The sequence below is a fragment of the Pholcus phalangioides genome, unplaced genomic scaffold (assembly GCF_987345545.1).
Source record: "Pholcus phalangioides strain wild (caught in Gottingen) unplaced genomic scaffold, Ppha-v1.0 ptg000024l_1, whole genome shotgun sequence".
In the NCBI taxonomy this organism is placed as follows: Eukaryota; Metazoa; Arthropoda; class Arachnida; order Araneae; family Pholcidae; genus Pholcus; species Pholcus phalangioides.
In genome coordinates this window covers 16,691,388-16,715,021 of record NW_028301616.1, presented here as the reverse complement: position 1 = coordinate 16,715,021, position 23,634 = coordinate 16,691,388, and the positions used below count along the sequence as shown (strand labels likewise).

The following is a 23,634-nucleotide window of genomic DNA, read 5'->3' as shown; positions in this document are numbered from 1 at the left end:
AATGAACTGTAAACTTTAATGATATTTTATTCAGCAATAAAATTTAATGCCAAAATTTTTATAAAATTTCAGTTTATTCAATACATTGTTTTATAGATGTATCTGCAATATGAAACCCCTAAGTCTCAAAATGCATCAGATCCTTGGTCAAAACCAACCAGTGCTACCAAGAAAGCATGGAGACTTGACTGCTGGTGCTTCAGTGCAGGGATTGGGTAAGGGAACAAAGTTTCTTTTGAACTTCTGCACAATTCCATGCTCATATTGATATTGATATATTAATGCTTGCTTGGAACCTTCTTGTAGCATGCAAGATTTGGTTGGTCAAGGAACTCACAGTATCCTCCTAACTAGTGGAACCCTATCTCCTTTGCCTCAGTTGATCTGTGAACTTGGTATAGAATTTCCAGTTCAGCTTGAAAACCCACATATAATAGGCGATGGACAAGTCTTCGTTGGAATTTTGACTAATGGCCCTGACAATACACCTCTTAGTTCATCGTATAGCAACAGGTAAGAGGTAAAATTTGAAAATTTTTTTTGGTGCATATTCACCTCTTAAGGCGGTTACATACTATTTACTACTATGACATGACGTGGGACAACATGGTGAATTATGATTTGTGGGAATTCTGTTGATATTCTCAAGAATCAGAATTCACCACAGAATTGACCTGATATGGAACCAACGCCCACGTCATATCAGATTAGTGTATGGGCACTTTTAGTGGCCTACTCAATGATCCTCTAGTGATTTAAATTTCTTATTTGTAAATGAATTTTTTTAATGATGTATAGATGGTGTACAAGTATATTTTCTGTTTTTTTTTTGTCTATTCTCTGACAGGTTTGCTTGTAATGTATACTGATTTTTCTTTGATTCTATTTTATCTATCTCTTTAAGCTCGAGCTTGAATGATCGTGCAGGTGGAATACTTAACAAACATTCATGCTTTCAAAAATTTCCCGGTCTTAAAGGGCTATACAATGTCTGGGTTTGATTGTCATCTAAAGGCCTCCTCACACTGGGATACTGAAGTCTGGCGACTGATAGGAGACTTGGTATCCAGGTTTCCAACTGTATATTGCTATGGTATCCTCATGCAAGGATACTGGCAATGAGGTATCTTAAGCAACAGAGTCACTAGCGATGTAGGGTGCTTATGGAATGAAACATTTGTAGCTAGACTCTATAGTATTTCTTTACATTTTTGTCTATGTTGTATGATGAGGGGCTTCACATTGGATTTAATTTGTATTTTCTATAGAAATATTCCCTGATACAGCCCCCATAATCTTCCTTGATTGGAATGTGTGTAATATAAATATAGGTCATGCACACACGCGCATGGGGGTGGCTATAGCAAGTCTCTTACCCCCTCTAAGATAAGCGTGTGCTATCTTAGAGGGCTCATATTTTCTCTGTGCCATAATATGTTCTGCTCTTATCAAAATAAAGCAGCTGCTTCTTATAGGGCTACCACTCACTCAAAATAATTGATATTTACTGAAAATAATGGCATTTGACTAGGTAATCACTCGCTCATCAGGGTTCATGTATTCTTTAAATTGTGATGTTTCTATAATGTAGGTAGGTTATAATGCAGGAGTTAATTCCAGGTATAAGTGTCACTTATTTCTTCATTCCGTAGAAGCAGATGAATTTGGAATATGATTGACTCAATTCTGTGGCCAAAACAATGCCGTCTTTATGCATGGACCCAGCCAGGCACCTAATGAAATGAAATCTGGTTAAAATTTTCGAGAGTGAGCATTTTAATTTGTAGGCAAGAATTTCAGGCCAGGTAGGGTGGGGCCTCAAAAAAATCAATTTGCCCCGGAGGGAGGGGGTGACATGGTGCTCTTATGACGGCCCTGTGGCGAAAGTCTACAATGAATAACCTTTCCGACGTGTGTGTGGATACACATATAATTTTCTTTTATTTCATTTTTTATAGTGTAGATAATGGGCTGGTGGTGGTGGGGGGGGGGGTAATAATTATTTATAATATAATATCACCATCGCTTGAAATATTATATTATTATATTATATTATGTCAAATCTCTTGAAATTTGATTTCTGGTTATTGCTTTCTTCACCGATAATGAAATCTTGAAGAAAAGAAGGCGGGGGGTTGATCAGCTTTTTAATAAAAACATTGATTCTTCCACTTGCATCTATTCACCATCTGCTTTCTATATTATTTTTTTGAATTATCGTTAAGAAATATTGATTTTTATTCCAACGTCTCTGGGAAAAAAGTTGCAGGTAATGCAGTGATCCGTAAGCAACACAAAGAAATTCCAGTGTTTTTTAATGTATAATCTGCAGATTATATGCAACATTAGTCTCTTCACATAGAGCAAGACAGAATTCCAATTTCATTTTTGAATATGGAAGACAGATTACGGCCATGGGTGGATACAGAAGGGAAGGGTGAATGAAAGAGAGGGGGTGATTTCCCCCAGTGAAAAAGTTGTATTATTGGCATGGGGGCAGGGTGGACATTCACCCTTGTTCGCTATACCCCCCCTTTCTGTGATTCTCCCTCTTGTTCAAGGAGTCTGTATCCACTTATGATGGCAGCACCAGTAAAATATTAATAGCTCTGATAGTAATATATATAAATATGTCAGGGTCACACGTTCTGTCACATTGTTAGAAATTTCCCAGAAGAATGCTTATACCAAATACAAATACAACGCCACAACAGGCAAAATGCCCAACGAGGTGGCTGAGAAAAAGATGCCCATAAAAATATGGATGTCATATATTTCAAAAATGAGCAACCCAATTAAAAATACAATTAACAAAAATTATAAACAATATATGCACATGATAAAATATTATGCAATGTCCATAAATAATACTTATGGTTGTCTTATTCTAAGTATGGATAACTTCTCGATTTACCCCAACATGTGCATAGATAAAATGTGTGTGCATGTTGAGAATCCATGCTGGATTTTTTTTTTTTTGTGAAAATGATATCATAACCTTACCTTCTGATTTGAAATCTGATTGAAATCCATAAAAGCATTGTTTGTTCTACTTTTGTATAACAGATTCTCAGAGAAATACATATCATCATTGGGAAGGACAATTTCAAATTTTTGCAAAGTCATACCGGATGGTGTTTTGATCTTCTTTCCGTCATACTCATTATTAAAAGGAAATGTGAATCACTGGGAAGACAATGGGATTTGGCAAAACTTGAGTGCAATCAAGCCATTATTTTTAGAACCCCAGCGTAGAGATGCTTTACAAGAGAGCATCGAGCAGTTCTATGATCGAATCAATGATCCGCAATCAAGAGGTGCAGCACTATTGGCTGTATGCAGAGGGAAAGTATGTGAAAATTTTGTAATTTTTGATTCAAATATAAAGTTTTAATCAATGTCATGAGTAGGGCTAGGATTTTTATGCTGTAAAACTTCTAAAAAGTGCTCAATAAAATATGCTTTTATGCTCTTAAAAAACTGCAAATATGTCCTATAAAACAAAAAATAAGGCCTAAAAAACTCATTTCTATCTTAAATAACATTAGTTTTAGCAAAATAATATTATGAGAAGTGTTGATGCTGTCTAAACCATTTTTTATTGTATAGACAGAAATTCTTCATTTTATTACCTAACTCTCATTCAGCCAAAATTTTCCTTTTGAACAAGTTTTTCCCTACTAATTCAGAATTAATGTGCTGCCATCTATAGGTGAAAATACCTAGCCAAGTAGTGTATTTAGCTTTAGAAAAACACAAAATTCAATATAAATAAAAAAATAAAATAAGTAATTCTTTTTTATTTGATTTTCCCGCTTTTAACTTTGAATTTCCCGCAAAGGATAAAAAATTCCCACTTTACCAATTTTGCCAATTTTTCCCACGAGCTACCATCATTGACACTGATTCAGATTATTAATCTATTTACAGCCACACACCAGTATCGTTAAAGGGCTAGTATTTTTATGGTCTAACAATTCAATGTCTGTGCTGATTAGTTGAAAAACCTGAATTTCAGGATTTTTACCAATCAGCATAAAAATCCTAGCCCTAAGACCCTGTTTCCCAACTTGGGGCCCACGCCCCACAAGGAGCACAATTTGATTTTTAAGGGGAGTAATTTGAGTTTTTCTATGAAGAAAAACCGAAACCTTCCAAACTCCCTTCATTTTTATATCAGTTCAAATTTTTTAACAATTTCTTGGTGACTTCTTTTTTTGGTTTTTTCTTTCAGATGGAAGGGGGTTTGATTAAGGGTTCTTAATTCTTTGTGGCCCATAAAACACTTGTGCCAGTAAGATAAGGTCCGCAGGCCCCCTGTGTGAGGTAAAAGTAGACAGAAATGGGGAGGGGGTAAAGTCCTTAAAACATAAGGAGGCAATGCAAAAACTAATAGCTCTACATAAAAAAACCCTTTGTTACAAAACTAAGAAGTTTCAGGGGAGTGGGGGGGGGGGCATCTGAATTTCGGATATGCTTTGGTGGGGCATGGTCTAAAAAAGGTTAGGAAACACTGCCCTAAGAGCTTTCGTCAAAATCGGGAACTGCAAAAACCAGTCTGGAGAGGGATTGGAATAGAGGAAAAAATTCATTTTTCATTGAAAATCCGTGAAATATGCAGAATATGCCTTAAAATTTTGAAAATATGCTCTATCACATAAAAATAGTGAAATATGCAATACACAAAAAATATATATATATGCAAAGACAGAAATCTGACCCCTAGTCATAACATTGACATCAGTTTCACACAATTTAAAAATAATATATAATGGAAATTTTAAATGCTTATTTAGTTTCATAATCAACAGAAATGATTTGAGATTTCTTGCCTTTGAAATTCCCTCAAAAAAGAAGTCAATGATTGATTGATTGATTATGCACTATACAGTAGGGTGCCTCTATTCACCATTAGGCTGGATTCACACTAGCATGATACGGCAAGCGTCACATCATGCTACTCGATGCACATTGGTTAAGTTCATGTTTTTAACCGATCCGCTTCGAGTTGCATGCTGCATCATTTGCTACATTGCGCCAGTGTGAAACCAGCCTTGATTGGATCTGGGAGATTCTGTGGATATTGAAAAGCTTTTGTGACCTAAATTAATGGGTATATACAAAGCATTTGTGTTCCAAATCCTCTTTCTCCACTAGCTAATCTTATCCATTCAAGAATTTTATTCCCCCATCAAACAAATTTATATAATTCTAAAGTACATAATTTTAAAATATCACATAAAATGTATATTTCATTTGTAAATGAATCAAGATTAGAGGTAAATTATCAACATTGGTCGAAATTCATATAAATCTCTGCAACAGTTAAAACAAATAGTTTTTATATTAGTTTTATCAATAGTGCTTTATCAAAGAAGTAGTTTAGTTTTTGTATGGCCCAAACACAAAAGTAATCTTGTCTGAAATACGACACTCATGTTAGAAATTTTGTGCATTCATCTAACATGCAGGTTATAGATGCAGAGAAAGTAAAAGACAAATGTTTTCATTAAAAAATAATTCTATATTCTTTTTCTAAACCTGAATAAATTGGATAAGATGATATTGATTTGCTCAAATGTGCAATTCAGATCTTTTGTTGACCACTATGAGTTGACAAGATTTTCTGAACTGTGGATACAGTAAATTTATTGCGATAAGATTTATTTTGTCACAGCATAACCTTGTAAATCTTTTAGCCATAAAAAGTATGAATCATATTGATTCTCATTGAAGGATTTTATTACAAGATAGTCATTATAATGATCCCCATCATTCTGTCGAAAACAGACGTCATATCGAGTGGTCGTTATATCAGAAGGAAAACAAATAGCATACTCGTTATATCAGGGGTTCTTACAGGGCTGTCATTTCAACTTTTTCCAGGGGGGGGGGGGGGGCAAAGAGCATGTACTCAGTGTACGCATATATATACCATTTTTTAGTGTGTATTTTCAAAAGCCAGGGGCAACGCTCCCCCCCCCCCCAAATGACAGGCCTGGGTTCTTAACCTTTTTCACCCACAACCCAAAATCAGTAACAAGATTAGGTTCGCGAACGATTAAACTTTGTTTTTCATAATTAGTGAAACCAGTGACACAGTAAGTGCATTTATAACAGGACAGTAAGGCGATTTGCACGATCCATTTTTGAGACCCATAGCTCATGAATCCCTTTCTGTTAATGGATTCATACTACCCATGGCCCCCACAAAGGGGAGGCTGACAGGGCTCCAGCCCTGGGACCCGGGACGATTTTCATCATTTTTTTTGTTTTTTCACGCCATAAATTCACTATAAAGGGGCCCATGACCCATGAAAAGTCTGGTCTGGGGGCCCGCCGAAAGTCCCATCCTAGGGGCCCTGCTCTAGGATGTGGGGGCCATGATACTACCCATCTCTTAAGCCCCCTGTGACCCAAAATTGGGTTACGACCCATAATATAAGAATCCCTACTTAAACTGATCTTCCTAAATTACATGGGGTGTTAAAATGAGTGCTTGTCCCCCCCCCCCCCCGGCTAATAAGGTATCTAGTTATGGCCCTGCCTGGTCATGCACTCGATTAATAGGAAATAAGTAGGACAAATAAAACAGTGAATTGCCCATTGCGACTGATGTCAGGACCTGGCAGTTGAGAAATACTGCTCTAGTGGTTCTCAACCTTTGAAAGCCCGCAACCCGGTTTCATTTATTTTTGTAAGTGGAACACCCAGTCGTACACATGATTAACGGAATGTGAATGGGGGAAAAGGAAACAGCAGATCAGTTGCGACCCGGTATGAACGATGTCACGGCCCGGCGGTTGAGAAACCACTGCTCTAGAGTCCCTGGCTGTAAGTGAATTTGTTCGACCCATCTAGGAAGCTGCTGCGACCCAAGTTTGGGCCACAACCCATAGAATAAGAACTCTTGCATTATATGAAAACATTTACGAATTGTCCTACTGGTCGTTGTAATGGAACGGTCGCTGTTGGATGTGAGCATCATAATGTGTATCAACTGTAGTTCTGTTGAGCATTCAGCAGTTCATATATAGAAGCATGAATGCGAGGTGATTTCCTTGTTAAAAAGTCAGATAGCAACAGGCCAACAAAGTAGAATCTTCAATCACTTATGGTTACTTACTTCACTCGTAGTTGGAAAAATTGATGGCAAATGGCAGCACTACACAGAAACAAACTTCATGTTAGGTTCACAACAGGGACACACACATTCTAACATGTACCAATTCGTTAGGAGTTCTGCTCAGGAATATGGATGAGTTGTATTTGGGGTTTAGTAGTAGTAGGTTCATACATAGATAATATACCTTTTCTAAAGTTTTAAGAACTTTCAATAATAATACATTTGAACGCCTTATTTAACAAATCAGTTAAATCTGTCATTTTTGTTTATTAAATCGAAGAAAATTGTTATATCTGGAGGTTACGGACACTTCAAAAAACTTTGTTCAACCACTTGCCTGATGAGTTTTTAATTTTTTTCTGCACAGAAAATGTCAGTTTTTTTTGTATTTTTTCATTCTATTCATATGTATATGACTAGGAATAAGAGATAATTTTTAGGAAATCACAATTAATTCTTTCATTTAAAAATATTAACATTTTGATTCATTTATTACTTTGAGATTTTTTTTTCAAAATCTCTTATTTGAATTTTTTTGCATAGAATATTAATTATCTAGTTTTTAGATTGATTATCTAATAGAACTAGGTTAGGTATGTGTGTAATTGGATTGTAAGATTATGTGTCTGGATATCATTATTACGGTTGCATGAAGCCTTTCCTTTCAAACTGAGTACAACTCAGGTCTACCATCATTTATGGGCTATTTACTACCTATTGAGTTGAGCCAGAGGTGTAACTGTGTGTGTACCTAACAGTCTGAGTGCATATGTAGTGTTGTTGTGTTTTGATTTTTCAGTGCTGCCATCTATATTTCAGAATGGAAGTGAGTGATGTGTTATGATTAAATTACATTTGTGCTCTTTGTAGGTCTGGTACTCTCTGTGGCGAGACTTTTTAACGGGTAGATCGGCTCGCATTCGCGCCTTAAAGTTTGGGAAGGTTGCATGAAGCCATAGGGTTTGACAGATTTAGTTAAATATTTACTTTTTGTTAGGGCCCTGTGGGTAGCAAAGATTACGATGCTGGTGCTGCACTCGTGCAAGTAAATTTCGGGAAGAAGCGGATTTTTATTGGCTGTGTCTGACACTGGCATGTCAGGCAAGTGGTTAATCAAGCAATTTATTAAATCAGAGTTGGTTATATCAGGGTCCAACTAAATTTAAAAATACTTGTCTATATGTACAGCTGAACCCTGCTATAAGGAAGCCAATTGGTATTTCAAAATTATATATAGGTTTGACTATATAAACATACAGATGCACAATATTATAATGAAACACCTTGAATATTCTGTAATAAATAAGTTATTTATACAGTTAATTTTAGTTTATTGGTTAATGGGTTATCAATTTTTTTTAGTTTAAGATAAGCAATAATAAAAAAATAATAGACCATACTATTTCTTTGATTGATTAATATTTTCTTTGTCATTATTATCACCCTATAGGTCAGCGAGGGTCTTGATTTTGCTGATAAGAACGCCCGTGCAGTCATTATCACAGGTTTGCCATATCCACCATTTATGGATGCTAGAGTCAAACTGAAAATGGCATATTTGGATTCATGTTCGAAAGAAAAAAAGGTTTGTCAATTTTTTTCCCTGTCAGTTTATATCATACTATTTATTCCACTGCTTCAAAATTATTAGCTTTTTAGGTCATAAAACTATGGCACATACAGTTTATAGGATGCTTCCCATTGATATGTTTATTGATGCTTGTAATGAAGTCAAGGCACTTGTAACTTGAGGTGCAACCAATGTTTCCGTTAAGCTATATTCTTCTGAAATTTACCATTGGTGAATATGACAGATTGCCATGCTGCACACCAAGGAAACAGGTCCACACACGTCAAATAAAAATTAGAGGAAATATTGAGTACACAACTGTTTTTTTTGTTCACCCAAAATTAAAACAAGGCTTGATTAATCTCAGTCAAAAAGGTAAAAGGAGAGGTTCCAATAGGAGCTTTTGAAATATTTATCAATTTGGAAATAAAGGTAATTGTAATAACTTGAGTAAGAGATAATGTGCGAAACTAGTATACTTTTCCACAAATATGCGGTTTAATTTACAGTGGAACATAAAAACAATTACTATAGTATTTTGTAAATAAGCAGCATCCAGATAAACAGCCAGAGAAAAAAATTTGGAACAGCAGCACCTTTTTTCATGCTGCAGCTTTGTATAAGCTACATATTAGTTTGATTCAAGAAAAGATAAGAACAAAATTTCTAACAAATAGTGCATGGTAGAACATTTTTTGTGTGAATATGGGGGGAGGGGGGCAGTAACAGATTTTTGATATCAGAGTTGTGTGTTTCATGTTCTAATAGTGCTGCTATTCACCTTCCATATTAGAATTGAAACTGTAGGATGACAGCAGTGTAAGCACTGCAAGACTCAATTAAATTTTCAAAAACATAAACATGGCAGCATATAGCCCAAAAAAATAGTGTCAAACCTGATATAACAAACTCTGATTTAATGAATTCCTCGATTTAACAACGCTTTTTTTTAAAAAGTTTCTATGCATATATGTGTGTTGATCTTAACCCTGATATAACGGTTTCCTTAAATCAACAAATAAAAATTTTGGTTTTATCTGATTCTTTACATCATCGTTTGTGTGAGTGTACTTACATTTTTTAAACAATATATTTTTGTCAGAATCGTAATGAGTAACTTCCATAGGGATTAACGGGGCAAGAGTGGTATGTTCTTCAAGCAACAAGAGCTGTTAATCAAGCCATAGGCAGAGTAATACGTCATAAGGATGATTATGGAGCTATACTGCTATGTGATAACAGGTTTGTTTTCTCAGATTTCATTATCTGAATTGTAGGATTTATATCAATTGCATATTCCAGGGGTTTTCAAACTGTGCCCTGGTGTGCCATCAACATTTGTCAGGGGTACGGTGAAGCTGCAGACTGACAAAATTTTCTCAAAGAGATTCTTCACTCAACTGCTCTAGGGAGCTGTGGAAATGCGTTGATCATGGTAAGGGGCACCGCAGGGGTGGAAAATGTTTGAGAACCCCTGGCATATCCTATATGGAATAAAGTTTCTTTGAATAACAGTGGTGTGTCAATGAGTAATGTGAATGGATTTCTTCTGTGGGAATACAATTTTTTCAAGCAGTTATAAAAACAAACGAAAAAAAAAACAACATTCTTGCTGTTTGGAAAAAATCAATATTGTTTTTGTAAATTTGTTTTATTTTTAATATTTTTTTGGTATTGTGCATTTTAGATTTGGTGAAAATCGTCTACGGAATCAACTGTCAAAGTGGGTCAGAAATCATATTCGTGTGTTCAATTCATTTGGTCCAGCAATAAAACAGCTTACAGCATTTTATAAATCACTTGACAAAGTAAGTTAAGTTGTTCATACTTAGGATTTTTCAAAACAAAATGAACTTGTGTATTTTTGAAGTTTTTTGTCCACTGAAAAGGAAAAATGTTCCATTTTTTTAAAGTAACATAAATATAATAAAAATTAAGAAGCATTTTCAGAAAAGTTATTTTTCATTAATTAACTAAATTATATCAAACTGATTATCAGTCTAAAAGAAATTGTATGTATTCAAGATATTTAATTATGCTAGATTATAATGTATGTTAAGGATATTTTTGAATGTGTTCTGAATTCTCTTAAATAAATAATCAGTGTTCGATGATAAAAAAAAAAACCTCACGAAAAATATGCAAATAAACAAGGTATGATTTTTCTTGATCTGGAAATAGTGAAATTCAGTGGAACTTCTGTTAACAAGTGATTTGCATAATGAGCAAAAATGTGAAAAAATAAAATTTTGTGCCTTGTATGCTCAGTTTCACGTGATCACAACTGAACCGTTGGGTTTTCACTTTTGCCAGCACAAGTACTGTGGGATTGTGGATAATCTCTTCTCCTATGCAGTCAACATCTCAAACTGCACAAACTCTCTTAGAGTTTTGTAAAAACAATTTCTGCATCATACACTGCTTCATGATGATTCATAAAGCCCGGAACGTATGTCACAAGAGAACCTTCAATTCTGCTTGGAGAAAACTGTGGTCTGATTGCATTATTGAATTTGACTTTGAAGGGGTTAGCTCATGATGATGAGCCTGAATTTGTCAAAGAGATTGTGTCCATGAACTGAAGGGGAATGAAGAAAACATTCAAGAATTAGTGCAAGTACATAGCCAGAAATTATGACCATAGACAAACTGATGGATCTCCATAACAGCGTGTGGACAAGATCTCATCTGAGGAAGAAAGAGCAGGAATTCCTCATTTCAAATGAGATTGGAAAAAATGTGTTAAATGTGGGGGAAGCTGTGCAAAATTTTGTACAAAAGAACCACTTAAATGAAGCTATAGCAGTGTGAGTAATGAATCTCTCCAATGACAATGCAATTTCCCATTTCCACAAAATCGTCAAAAGGAGGCAAAAGCAAGCGTCATTGGATAGGTTTCTTTTCAAAGTCACTCACGAAATAAAAAAAAGTTGAGTCAGAAAATTAATAGCAAGTAATTATTGATTAAATGCCATTTTTTATCAATTATTTATGAATAATTGTAAAATGAAGCATCTGAGTTTCCATTATTTCTTATGAAAAATTTGTTTCGACACACTAGTCATTTGGATAACAAGCATGTTCGTTTGTTCAAAAAACCACAAACAAATATGCTCCTCATATACCAAAAAGTTCCATTACATTCAGGTTCTACTATGCTTATGCATTTGTAATATGTTTTACAAGCTTTTATGTTTACCAGATTTACCCATTATTTTTTAAACAGAATCCCATCAAGCCGGTACCTACACTTGGTGGATTTGTTTCTAGTCCTTCCACATCTAGATGTGCCATCAATAAAGCTCCTGCATCAATTAACCAGCCTAGTACTAGTAAAAGGTGAGTGTATAGCAGAAATGTCCCACAACTGAGCAGTTATTCATATTCACAGGTTTTCCAGTTGCTTATTGCTGTAGAGCAGTAGTTTAAATTGAAAAGAAAAGAGAAAAGATGAAAACTGTCATTCTAGGATACTGATTGTATGTGCATGTGGCTGTATATATTGCTACTCAATGGAGAATCTAACCAGAAATGGTGAAGAATACTGTGTTAGGTGTTTATGCCGACTTTATTTTTTTTATGTGGGAATGAAATCAAATGCACTAAATTTTTTTATGTGTAGATTGAAAGAAAAGTTTTTGGTGCTAGTTTTTAAGATTATCAGTGCTTCATGGTCTCTACCGTATATTATTTCCCTAAACGACAGTTTTGTTGATGACACTGTTGTATATCTATATTTCATATTTAAATCTTATTTTGATGTTCTGCTTGCATACAATGAATATTTCTGTTCATATACTTAGGTGTTAGCAAATTTACTATATTTGCCCACTCAAATCAAGTCTATTTTCTTTTAGAACAGAAGAAAATATTTTTGATATATATGCCAAAAAAGAAAGTTGTGCCGAAAATGAAGGTAAATATACACCAACTGGAATATCTTGATATAATATTTGAACTTTTTCCCCCTCTTACACAAAGGTGATTGTGTCTGTATTGCAATCATCCTCTTGAGAAAATTAAAAAAAAAACTAGATAATGGAATATTGCATGAAGGTACTCCACACAATCATTGATCGCATTGATGATCATTTATTTGCACATTGTATTTTTTATTCAATAGACTCCCAACTATCTAGCCTAATGTGGTGGAAGGGCAAGCCGGATAGGCTTGCTTAAAATACAAAAAGGCTAGAATTCTATGAATGCTCACCTCATATCATTAAAAATACACCCTTTTTATACCAAATTTTGTGCTTATTTACCTGCTTGTATGAGTTTGAGCAGCACACCACTTTTCAATTTGTGCTCTATTTTTCTTCCAGTCTCCAACTATAGTTTTCCCAACTTCTAACTCAGAAGCAATGGTTTTTGCCATTAGCCCAGAGTCCAGTCAATTTGTAGCGTTTAGTTTTTTCTCCCCAATCACTGTCATTCTTCCATTTAGCGATAGTTTCGTAATCTTTAATTAAAAAAAAAAGAAAAAGCACCAGACAACACTCTGTTAATGTAACCAAGAATGGTTACAAATGTATTGCACACTTGATGACATCCGATACACACCTGAGAAAACAAAGAACAGGTAACAGGACGGGGGAAATATGCACTTTGCATGTCTCAACTTGGCATGACACAAAGGATCATAGCAGTCATCCACTTGCAAAGCCTTGGCAAGGAAATTATTTCTGATATTATTGTGGAGAATTATTATTTTTTAACTAGGCTGGATAGTCAAGAGTCTACTGTCAGTCTTTTGGATGTAAAATGATCATTTTCTTTAGATTTGAAGTTGTAATCAGTAAGACACAAAATATTTTAATTCAAGGTGATTTTAAAAGTGTTTCATGTCCATATGAAGAAGTGTCCAGAGGGTAAACAAAATACTATCTGAAACAACTTGAATTCCAAGCTTTTCAAAAAACTCAATTTCTTGTAAGACTTTCTAATTTACTCTTAGGCAGGTTTCAAGCTGGAAGCAGTAGTGTGTTTGATGCTTTGGATGCCTGTGAGCAGAGCTCATCTGACATTGTTTCTAGAAATAAATGTTCTTTCCCACTTCCACTTCCCACTAAAAATGCCAGAAATGAGGTTTGTTTTTTTCCCATTTCAGTAACACAAATGCATAATTTTTTTCTTTAATCAATATTGACAGCATTACAGTGTTGTTTGTATATGTAGCATAAGTAATTTTTATCTTCTGAAAGCAGAAAATAGCATACTAAAAAAACAATAAGCATACTAAAGAAGAATACTAAAAAAAACAATTTAATATTTATTTACAACAAAGTTTGTTTACTGTTTTTAACTGGAAATTATGTAGAGTCAGTTCATACTGTTATTTGGTTTGCATGGTTTTTTTTTTGTTTTCTTTTAACATGTACAGTAAAACCCATCTCAACAAATCCTCAGATGTAGTCTCCCCTCTTTTATAGCCAAATAATAATTTTCCCTTATATAATAAAAGTGTGCATTTCAAGCCCGTGATTAATAGCCACCCTTTTTTACACACAAATTTTTTTCCTCCTACCGGTGTCTGCAAAAGAAAGGTTTTGTCGTATTTTAATAATGGAGAGATATCAAAGTTTATAATTAATTCACTGAAACTTTCATGATAGCAAATTATTAAAGTTTAACTTTAATTAATCATTTGTTTTTGTGCTGATAGACTTCCACTGATTCATCAGGCAAACAGTTCAAGAAGCGGAAAATCAGTATAAAATTTCGACAAGCCTATGAAGACGAACAAGGCGACAGTAGTGGCAGTAACAAGAAAGAAGCAAAAAAAGAAATATGCATGAAATTTCTTGTTGAGGTAAGAAATCTTCGCATCAAACTAAAAGTATTTTTATACAGCCATCTTAAAATTACAGTGTGGGATTTAAAAACTATTGCAATGGCAGGAATTTTATGTAAAGGGCTAGGAAAAAAACTTATTTTATGGTAACAAAATCAAATGAGGATATGTCTGCTTGAAATTGATTATACATCTTGGTTTCTTTCAGTTGTTTTTCCTTATTACCAATCTACTCTTACATTTTCACCCTATATTGGGTGTTGGGAGCGGGTCAGCTTATGTCTTTAAGAAGAAGAAAAATCCAAAACATGAGAGTGTTACCAACATTCCTTTCCTATTGCAAGGGTGTACTGATTCCTGCCCATAAAGTGAGTTCCAACCAACTCATTACAACTGACCCATCTTTGCAGCACCATCAGGTCCTCGTGTTGAGCAATGCAGACCTTAAAAGTTTAACACAATTGATAATTATTATTCAAGGCATTTAAGGCCCCTCCTGCACCAACAGGCTCTCTGTGCAGTATCCAGGTGAGCTCATGCATTAAGGCGTCTTTTTTTTAATAGATAATAGAGTTTCCAAAAAGAAGTATTAATCCAAACAACACAATGATTACACCAATTTGTAGCTTGCAAATGATAGTCACCTCACATACCTGACCAGCAGACTGAAAAAAATTATATACTCATGCTTTCTTTCTTGTATGGTTGCCGCTAACATGATAGAAAAACATATTGCTGTCTCGTGAAGTGTTGGTGGAATAAATTGGGGGAAAAGGTTTTGAATATTTTTCATTGTAACTTTTATATCATTGCGATTCAGTATTTAAAAAATTAATAAAACTTTTTCATGAGATCAAGTCACATGTTCTTTTATATTTTTCCCAGATTAAAAGCATTCTTTCTTCGTCTGGTCTGTATGGCAAATTTTGCACTTCAGTGAAAGAATACAGAGATTCAAAAAATACTGTCAAGTTTGCCAAGGAAATGGGAGATGTATTCAGACAAGTTCCTGAGCGACAAAAATATTTGCAGCGTAAGGAAGAGATTTTCATTAAAATTATTTTTTAATCAGTTAAATTGAATAAATACCTCATACTGTTAAATTTATTTACTTGTATTTGATTCAACATCACACAATGTTACGTTGATTAATTATCAAAACCATCATTTTATGGCCACTGCGCTGAATTTTTCTTGTACCGTAAGAATTATTTTTGTTGATTAATTTTACTGAGATTCAGATTAATATTGCTTCTGCATGACTAATCTATTATTGAAAAATGTTTCTAAACTTCTTAAACCAGGGGTTCTCAACTTTTTTCACCCGCAGTGCCCCTTACCCTAATCAACACTTTTCCACATTTCCCCAGAGCAGTTTAACAAAAAAAATCTCTTCGAAAAACCCTTGTTGGGCTGCCGCTCCGTGGTACTCTTGACAAAGTTTGGCCGCACACAGTTTGAGAACTCCTGCCTTGGACAGTATAATTACACTTATCTGGTCTTGCTTAACCTTAAACTGCTCCCATCGCAAATAGATGATGAGGTTAATGTGATATTTAATTTGCTTACTGATGATTTGTGATGGCTTTAGGGGGTGGGTGGGCGATGTTCATATAAATTTTTTTGGCTATACTGTGTACATTTCAGACTATTTGCACATTTTAAGGGTTAAACAAGATATTTTTCTTCAACCAGCCTTAAAAAAATCTAATTTCATACTTTACGTTACAAGAGATTTCGTTATTACAGTAATTTCTAGTCTGCAAGTTCCTGTTAGCATGATAATAAAATATGATTTCCCTATTTTTTGGTTGAAGGTTTTTCATAATCTTTGAATAATATTTCATGTAATGTAGTATTCCTCCATGAAAGTACCTAACAGATTGAATATACCAATCAATATATAATTAATTTTGCATTGGTTTCTATCTGCTTGTCAACCAGAGAAGTACTATGTATTTTTATTTTACGATTGATGCATATTATAGATAAATTGAGATAGATCTATAGCAAAAACATTTGAAAAATGCAGTTCTTTTGCTCAAAAAACAACTATTACAATGCACTTCTGTTTTATTTTTGCAGGAACCTCAACATTAGTTTCTCATCCAGATAGAAATCTGTTTTTAACATTATCTGAACAGCATGCAGGGAGTAGCTGACGTGCAATGTGTTTGCATAATACATTTTTATTCTGAGGTATTTTAGCTTTTCTAATTCAATCATTTCTGTTTGATTTTGATTATTTTGATATTGTTAGAAAAGAAAAAAATGGTTTTATTACACGTATATGAAGTGAACTAAAACTTTTTAACAAAATCTCCAAATTTGATTGCTAGTGTTTTTTACGGTCAGATTTGTTTTACTTCCCTTCTGTAGTTAAATTTTTAATCGTAATTGTAATGCATTTTAAATCCCCATTTTTTAATAATACTATGAAAGTAATGCTTTAAAATCAAGAAGAAAGAAAACAAATGAAAGAAATGGTTCTCTTCCCTATTGTTTTGTGGACACCAATGTATCGTCACGTCAGGTTTCCAACCTTTTGCTGCCAAAGTTTCACAGTGCCACTTTTCAGTCAAAGTTAGTTTCATACGAAGTTTAGGTTTTTTTTTAGTTCTATATATTTAGTTCCACATTTTTTTAGTTTAATATTAAGTATTGATTGGAACAATTATTGCTGCACAATGAGAATGTTGTGAAGGGTATGGTGTCATTATATCTTTACAATGTAACATTATTAGTTTTCAGAAGATGAAAATTATTATAAAATTTTGAATGTCACTTGAACATGTGATAGTCCTCAATTTCTGATTCATTTTTTTTATATATTATCATTTTTTATATCATATATAATGCAGGGTGTCTCTGAACTCATGGACCAAACTTTAAGGGGTGGTAAAATACACATGGAAGCATTTTTTGTACAGCAATGTGGGCTCTCAGAAATGAAAAGTGTGGCAAAAAAACAGGAAATGGAAAAAGCTTTTCATTTACATTAATAATGACAAAAAGTGCTCAAATATGCCACTACCAACATTGCTAGAGGCCTGGCAGGCCCTAATGGTTGGACAGTTCAGCATTTAGTTGCACAATTCTCCTGGCATTGGATGAGAAGAAAGGTTTGATAAAAAGTTAAGGGGAGGGCGGAAAGTAAAAATTATCCAAATTTCTTGGTTCTATAAACCTTGGTTGTTGTTACAAATATTACTGTAGTGTGCAACATCAAACTACAGTAATATTTAATCTCTGAAGACTTTGCTTTGAGAATGCAACTCGTGCTCTAGCAAAACAGAGACAAATTGGAAATTGGTTGTCTCCATAAAATTGTTAAGAGAAAGAGCTAGAAACACAAATTAAAAAAAAAATTAAAATGCAATTGATGAAAAAATTGTTCAGAGTATCAGTGCTTGTCTAAGTTGAAAATGATCTACCAAAACAAAATAGATGGAACATGTTGCGATTGTCAAGCATAAATATTTGGTTAAGTGCTGAAATAGACAAAATGCCTTGTTGGAATTTACTTATCTCAACATGGTAAAATTTAATTTTTTTACCATGAATGTTTAACAAAGTTTGTTGCTGATTATATTTAGTTTATTAGCAGGGAAAGGTGTCTAAGAATTTTTTATTTTTTGGTTGACTTTTTTTTTTCATTTTTTGACCAATTTTGTGAGAATGACCCATGCATGTTCAATATTAATATGTATATTCAATTATGTATATTTTTAATATTAGCGTCTCATTTCACTTTTCAGGGACATCAGTGTTCACTGATTTCAATCATCGATTCAAAAATCATTTGCTAGGTAAAATTTTGATAGTTGCAAATGTCATCTTATTTGCAAAGTTTATTTAGGGTCACAGAATTTTTATAAAAATTTTTTTGTACATAAATATTTTTTAATATAATTTGTATATAAATGTACACTGTGTGTATTTAAAGTTTTGGAATTTCTTTTTACTCTGAAAAGGGATTTCTTTAATTGCATGTAAATAAATTATTTTATTTTGTTAATACTGAATTTTATTTAATGCATTTATTGCATATACAGTGAAACCTGTATGAGATGGAATGCTAAGGGACTGAAATAATATACCGTTTTATAAAGGTGCAAATCAAAGCACTAATCATTGAACGAACTACATTTTGATTCCATTTAAGACAGGTTTCCATCTCATACAGTGTCTGTCTTAGACAGGTTTCACTGTATTTACATTCAGTTTAAGTTTTCCTATACAAGTGCATCATAAATCGGTATAAGTAATGTGAATTATTACTTATTAAACTATATATAATATTATTAAACTATGATATAATTTTTCATGGCTAAATCTTTATTTTCCGCAGAAAAAAATTTCACATTATTTAGAATCCCCCCCCCCCCCCCCCAAACAGAGAAGTTGCCTCACTGTAGAGTGGTATGGCATAGTCATGCCATTTTTCCAATCAAGAGTATAATAAGCTTGAACTCAGCTTATTTATTTTATCTACAGACTTCAAGGATTCCACTTTTGTCAGCTCACTTTAGAGAGAGGCAGCTCATCATTTTCAGGAAAAACTGCTGGTTACATCGGGTTTAAATTGTAAATTTTTTCACAGGGAAAAGTATTAGTGTTATTCCTCCCCACACTGAAAATTCTTGTCCCCAAAATTTGAATATTGCATAATTAATGTTTTTAGAGAAATCAAGTAGATTGAAATTTCATTGAGATGAAATATTCTTCAAATTAATTTTCTGAACTCGAAAAATCCAAAGTATTTTTTATTACGTTGTCTTTCTGAAGTTTTATGGCAATTTGTGCAAACTTAAACTATATTCGCAACTAACAGTTCAATGGCAGATGGCACTTGCATAAATTCAGGTCAAAGCTGAAACTATAAAGAAATGGGCAAGCAAAAGTAATCCAATGAAAAATAGTTTTGATTCTAGAATGTTATTTGTGTCATAACTGTTTTATTCTTAGATTATTATTGCTACCTGTAACACGTTAATATGGGCTGATTCTGTTATACCACTTCAATTATCAAATTATTGTCTTAAATGACAAAAATGAGGCTGCTTTTGTTTTACACAGTGTAGTTTATGATAATGTGATTATTAATAATTGATCAAGATAAAATTCGTTGAGTGAAACATTCATCTCAGTCAACTAAATCATGTTTTTTTTGGGAGTGGGGGGGGGGGGGGGGTTAGTTAATGTTATACATGATACAAAAGAGAAAATTAAGTTATGACTCAGTAATAATTTTGATTAGAAACTTACATGATTCAACTACTTTGAAAGGATTTGAGATTTTTCATTAATTATGCATGCCTCTATAAATAAACTGAAGAGCCAAAAAAACTGGTACAGGCATGCGTATGCAAATAAAGAGATATGGAACCAATCAGAGTACGGCGCTGCAGTTGGCAACGCCTATATAACACAACAAGTGTCTGGGACAGTTGTTAGATCGGTTACTGCTGCTACAATGGCAGGTTATCGAGATTTAAGTGAGTTTGAACGTGGTGTTATAGTCGCGCACGAGAGATGGGACATAGCATCTTCGAGGTATCGATGAAATTTGGATTTTCACGTACGACCATTTCCTGAGTGTACCGTGAATATCGGGAATCCGGTAAAAAATTAAATCTACGACATCGCTGCGGCCGAAAAAGGATCAGGCAAGAACTGGACCAACGATGACTGACGAGAATCAGTAAACGTGACAGACGTGCAATCCTTCCGCAAATTGCTGTAGATTTCAATGCTGGGCCATCAACAAGTGTCAGCGTGCGAACTATTCAACGAAACATCATCGATATAGGCTTTCGGAGCCGAAGGCCCACTCGTGTACCCTTGATGACTGCACGACACAAAGCTTTACGTCTCGCCTGGGCCCGGCAACACGACATTGGACTGTTGAGGACTGGAAACACGTTGCCTCGTCTGAAGAGTCTCGGTTCCAATTGCTTCGAGCTGATGAACGTGTATGGGTATGGAGACAACCTCATGAATCCATGGACCCTACATGTCAACAGGGGACTGTTCAAGCTGGTGGAGGCTCTGTGATAGTATGGGGCGTGTGCAATTGGCGTGATATGGGACCCCTGATACGTCTAGATACGACTCTGACAGGTGACAGGTACGTAAGCATCCTGTCTGATCACCTGCACCCATTCATGTCCATTGTGCATTCCGACCGACTTGGACAATTTCAGCAGGACAATGCGACACCCATGTCCAGAATTGCTACAAAGTGTCTCCAGAAACACTCTTCTGACTTTGGACACTTCCGCTGGCCACCTAAATCCCCAGACATGAACATTATTGAACATATATGGGATGCCTTGCAACGTGCTGTTCAGAAGAGATCTCCACCCCCTCTTACTCCTACGGATTTATGGGCAGCCCTGCAGGATTCATGGTGTCAATTACCTCCAGCACTACTTCAGACATTAGTCGAGTCCATGCCATGTCGTGTTGCGGGCTCGCGGGGGCCCTACACGAAATTAGGGAGGTGACCAGTTTTTTTGGCTCTTCAGTGTAGCTTGGGGGAACGATGATTTAAATTACTCAATTATTATTTTTTAAATCATTGATTTACCACAATGACTTGGGTATTATGTATAATCATTGGTAAAAGTGATAAATTTAGGATTGGTGCATAATTATTTATTTATCACATTTACTGTGATAACATATACACTCATTGCCATAAAAATTTGTGCACCAAGAAATAATTGTGGGATCGAAACGAAAGTTGGCCTGAAGGTACATGTCGGGCAGATATGCAAATGATTAGAAATGCAGCGTGATTGCACATTGCGTAATGCCACTAGAGGGCATTGAACTTCGTTCTCCTTGGAGTATAAAACAGGTAAGCAGAGCTTACTGTGTGTATTTAATCGTTTGCAAAGGAAATGCTGAGGTAGATATGCCGTTACGCCGCCGTCGAAGACCATATGAGCAGTTGTCAGAGTTCGATAGGGGAAGAATCATCGGGATGATGGAAGCTGGGTGGTCAGCTCGGCGAGTAGCTCGTCAACTAGGCCGTTCTGATTTTACTGTGAGGAGGTGTTGGGACCAGTGGATAGAAGAGACGTCATTTACACGGCGACCAGGTTCAGGACGCCCTCGACAGACCAGTCGTCGAGAAGACCATCACATCATCCGAAATGTATGCGTAGAGCCAACTGCCTCATTGGCCGCTATCCAGACACAGGCAGCAGCTTCACTACGGGCCCCTGTGTCTTCCCGAACCATCGCAAGGCGCCTGGCTGAAGGACATCTGGTATCGCTGCGCCCATTACGTGTGCTGCCAATGACACCCACCCACCAACGCCTCCGTTTGGAGTGGTGTCGAGCACTACGGGATTGGACTGCAACGGAATGGAACCAGGTCGTCTTCAGCGACGAATCGAGATCAACTTGAGCAGTGATGACAATCGTGTTCATGTGTGGAGGCCCCGTGGTGAACGCTTCAATCCGGCCTTCGCTTTACAGCGACACACCGCTCCCACAGCTGGTGTCATGGTATGGGGTGCCATTGCTTACGATACACGGTCACACCTAATATTGATCCATGCCACAATGACAGCCCAGCGGTACGTCCATAACATCCTTCAGCCACATGTGTTGCCACTCATTGGCAGGGCTCCCAGGAGCCATTTTTCAACAAGACAATGCTAGGCCACGCACAGCAAGGATGTCCCAAGACTGCCTCCGCCACATTACCACCCTTCCCTGGCCTGCTCTATCCCCAGATTTGTCACCAATCGAGCATATCTGGGATCATTTGGGACGGCAAGTTGGACACCCTACGAGGTTGGTCAAACTAGAGGCGCATTTACAGCAACTGTGGAACGAGATGTCTCAGGACATCATACGGAACTTGTATACCTCAATGCCCGCTCGTATCGCATCGTGCATTCGCGCTAGAGGGGGTCCAACAGAGTACTAAAACTTCTGTTCATCTGTACTTTTTTCTGCAATAAATGATCCTTTTTCTTGGATTTTCTAATCACTTATATCAACGTAGTACTTACATGTGTAAAATTTCGTTTCATTTTGACGACTTCTTCTGGGTGCGCAAATTTTTATGGCAATGAGTGTATATTTCTGAAAATCATGAATGATAGTATATAAAAACATGAAATGTATTATTGAGTTTGTAGGAAAAGTAATTTTTATTTCTTGTTCAATTAATACTTTCATCAAAGACGGATATTCTGTATCACACAAAATCTAATATAAGGTAACACATAATTTTTCCTCTAAAACTTTGTGATGTAAAATTATATCAAGTTGAACTCTTTGAGAAGTAAGAAGTATAATCACTCTCTTGCTCGCTGGAAAATTTGGAGTTCATTCATTCATCAGATGGGTATCCTTGAATTCAAAATCAATGACTGTTCTCAAGCTGAGTGGGGGAGAAAGAAATATCAATTTTTTTAATGCATTTTCAATGAAAAATCATTTGGCGTAATTGTGCAGATATATATATATAGTAAGGGCTGTCGTATTATTGCATCCTATTTTGTTTTCTTTTGCCAATTTGTTTGTGCTGGGAAATAGTTTTTCGTCATTATATATGTAAGTGTCTATGGGGCCAAGCACATACTTCATCTTGTCATTCCAATCATCTAAGGACTTGGTTTACTACCCTCAAGCAGCTATTCGAGAAGATGCAATAAAATTTTGTACTACCCTCAGGCAGGAGCCTTGAGATGATGATAAAGGTGATTTCTACGTGCTAGGAGCATCAGAACCTGAATTGACTGAAATTGATCTCACAGAGACAAAGAATTTTTGTAACTTGACGAAATGATTTTGCTATAATTTAAAAGTGGTCTGTTTGTGCTGTGATGTTCACATTCGTCTTGATGGTAGGGTGCGGGATGGTCCTTTCAGCTGCACGTTGGCGGCTCGGTGGTGGTCACATCAGATGAAAACTTGAACAGACAATATGTTTCTCCTTTCAGGGGTCTCTTCCGTTTTTCAGGTCTTTCCACCGTGGCTCACACTCTTTTTGGTATCCAGCTTATATCCCCTATGGGGGACAGTGCGGGACCCATGGCAGGTGTAGGTATCTTATCCGTTTGAAGTTGCTGCCTTGGCTCAGTGGGTATGGTCTCAGATCAGGTGCATGATGTTACT

The 23,634-nt window shown here is 35.5% G+C and overlaps 1 protein-coding gene across 1 annotated transcript in view; it reads left to right on the top strand.

Annotated features, from left to right (window-relative positions):
* Positions 1–18,506, top strand: part of Rtel1 (Regulator of telomere elongation helicase 1) — a 31,766-nt gene extending 13,260 nt beyond the window's left edge. Inside the window, exons 8-20 of the mRNA XM_089250838.1 lie at positions 97–215; positions 307–513; positions 3,067–3,349; positions 8,577–8,711; positions 9,823–9,938; positions 10,384–10,504; positions 11,923–12,035; positions 12,554–12,612; positions 13,654–13,784; positions 14,362–14,508; positions 15,376–15,523; positions 16,576–16,689; positions 18,249–18,506. Of these exons, the coding sequence (XP_089106964.1) occupies positions 97–215; positions 307–513; positions 3,067–3,349; positions 8,577–8,711; positions 9,823–9,938; positions 10,384–10,504; positions 11,923–12,035; positions 12,554–12,612; positions 13,654–13,784; positions 14,362–14,508; positions 15,376–15,523; positions 16,576–16,652 (1,656 nt within the window). The 3' untranslated portion in view covers positions 16,653–16,689; positions 18,249–18,506. The remainder of the gene's footprint in view (positions 1–96; positions 216–306; positions 514–3,066; positions 3,350–8,576; positions 8,712–9,822; positions 9,939–10,383; positions 10,505–11,922; positions 12,036–12,553; positions 12,613–13,653; positions 13,785–14,361; positions 14,509–15,375; positions 15,524–16,575; positions 16,690–18,248) is intronic.
* The last annotated feature ends 5,128 nt before the right edge of the window (positions 18,507–23,634 follow it).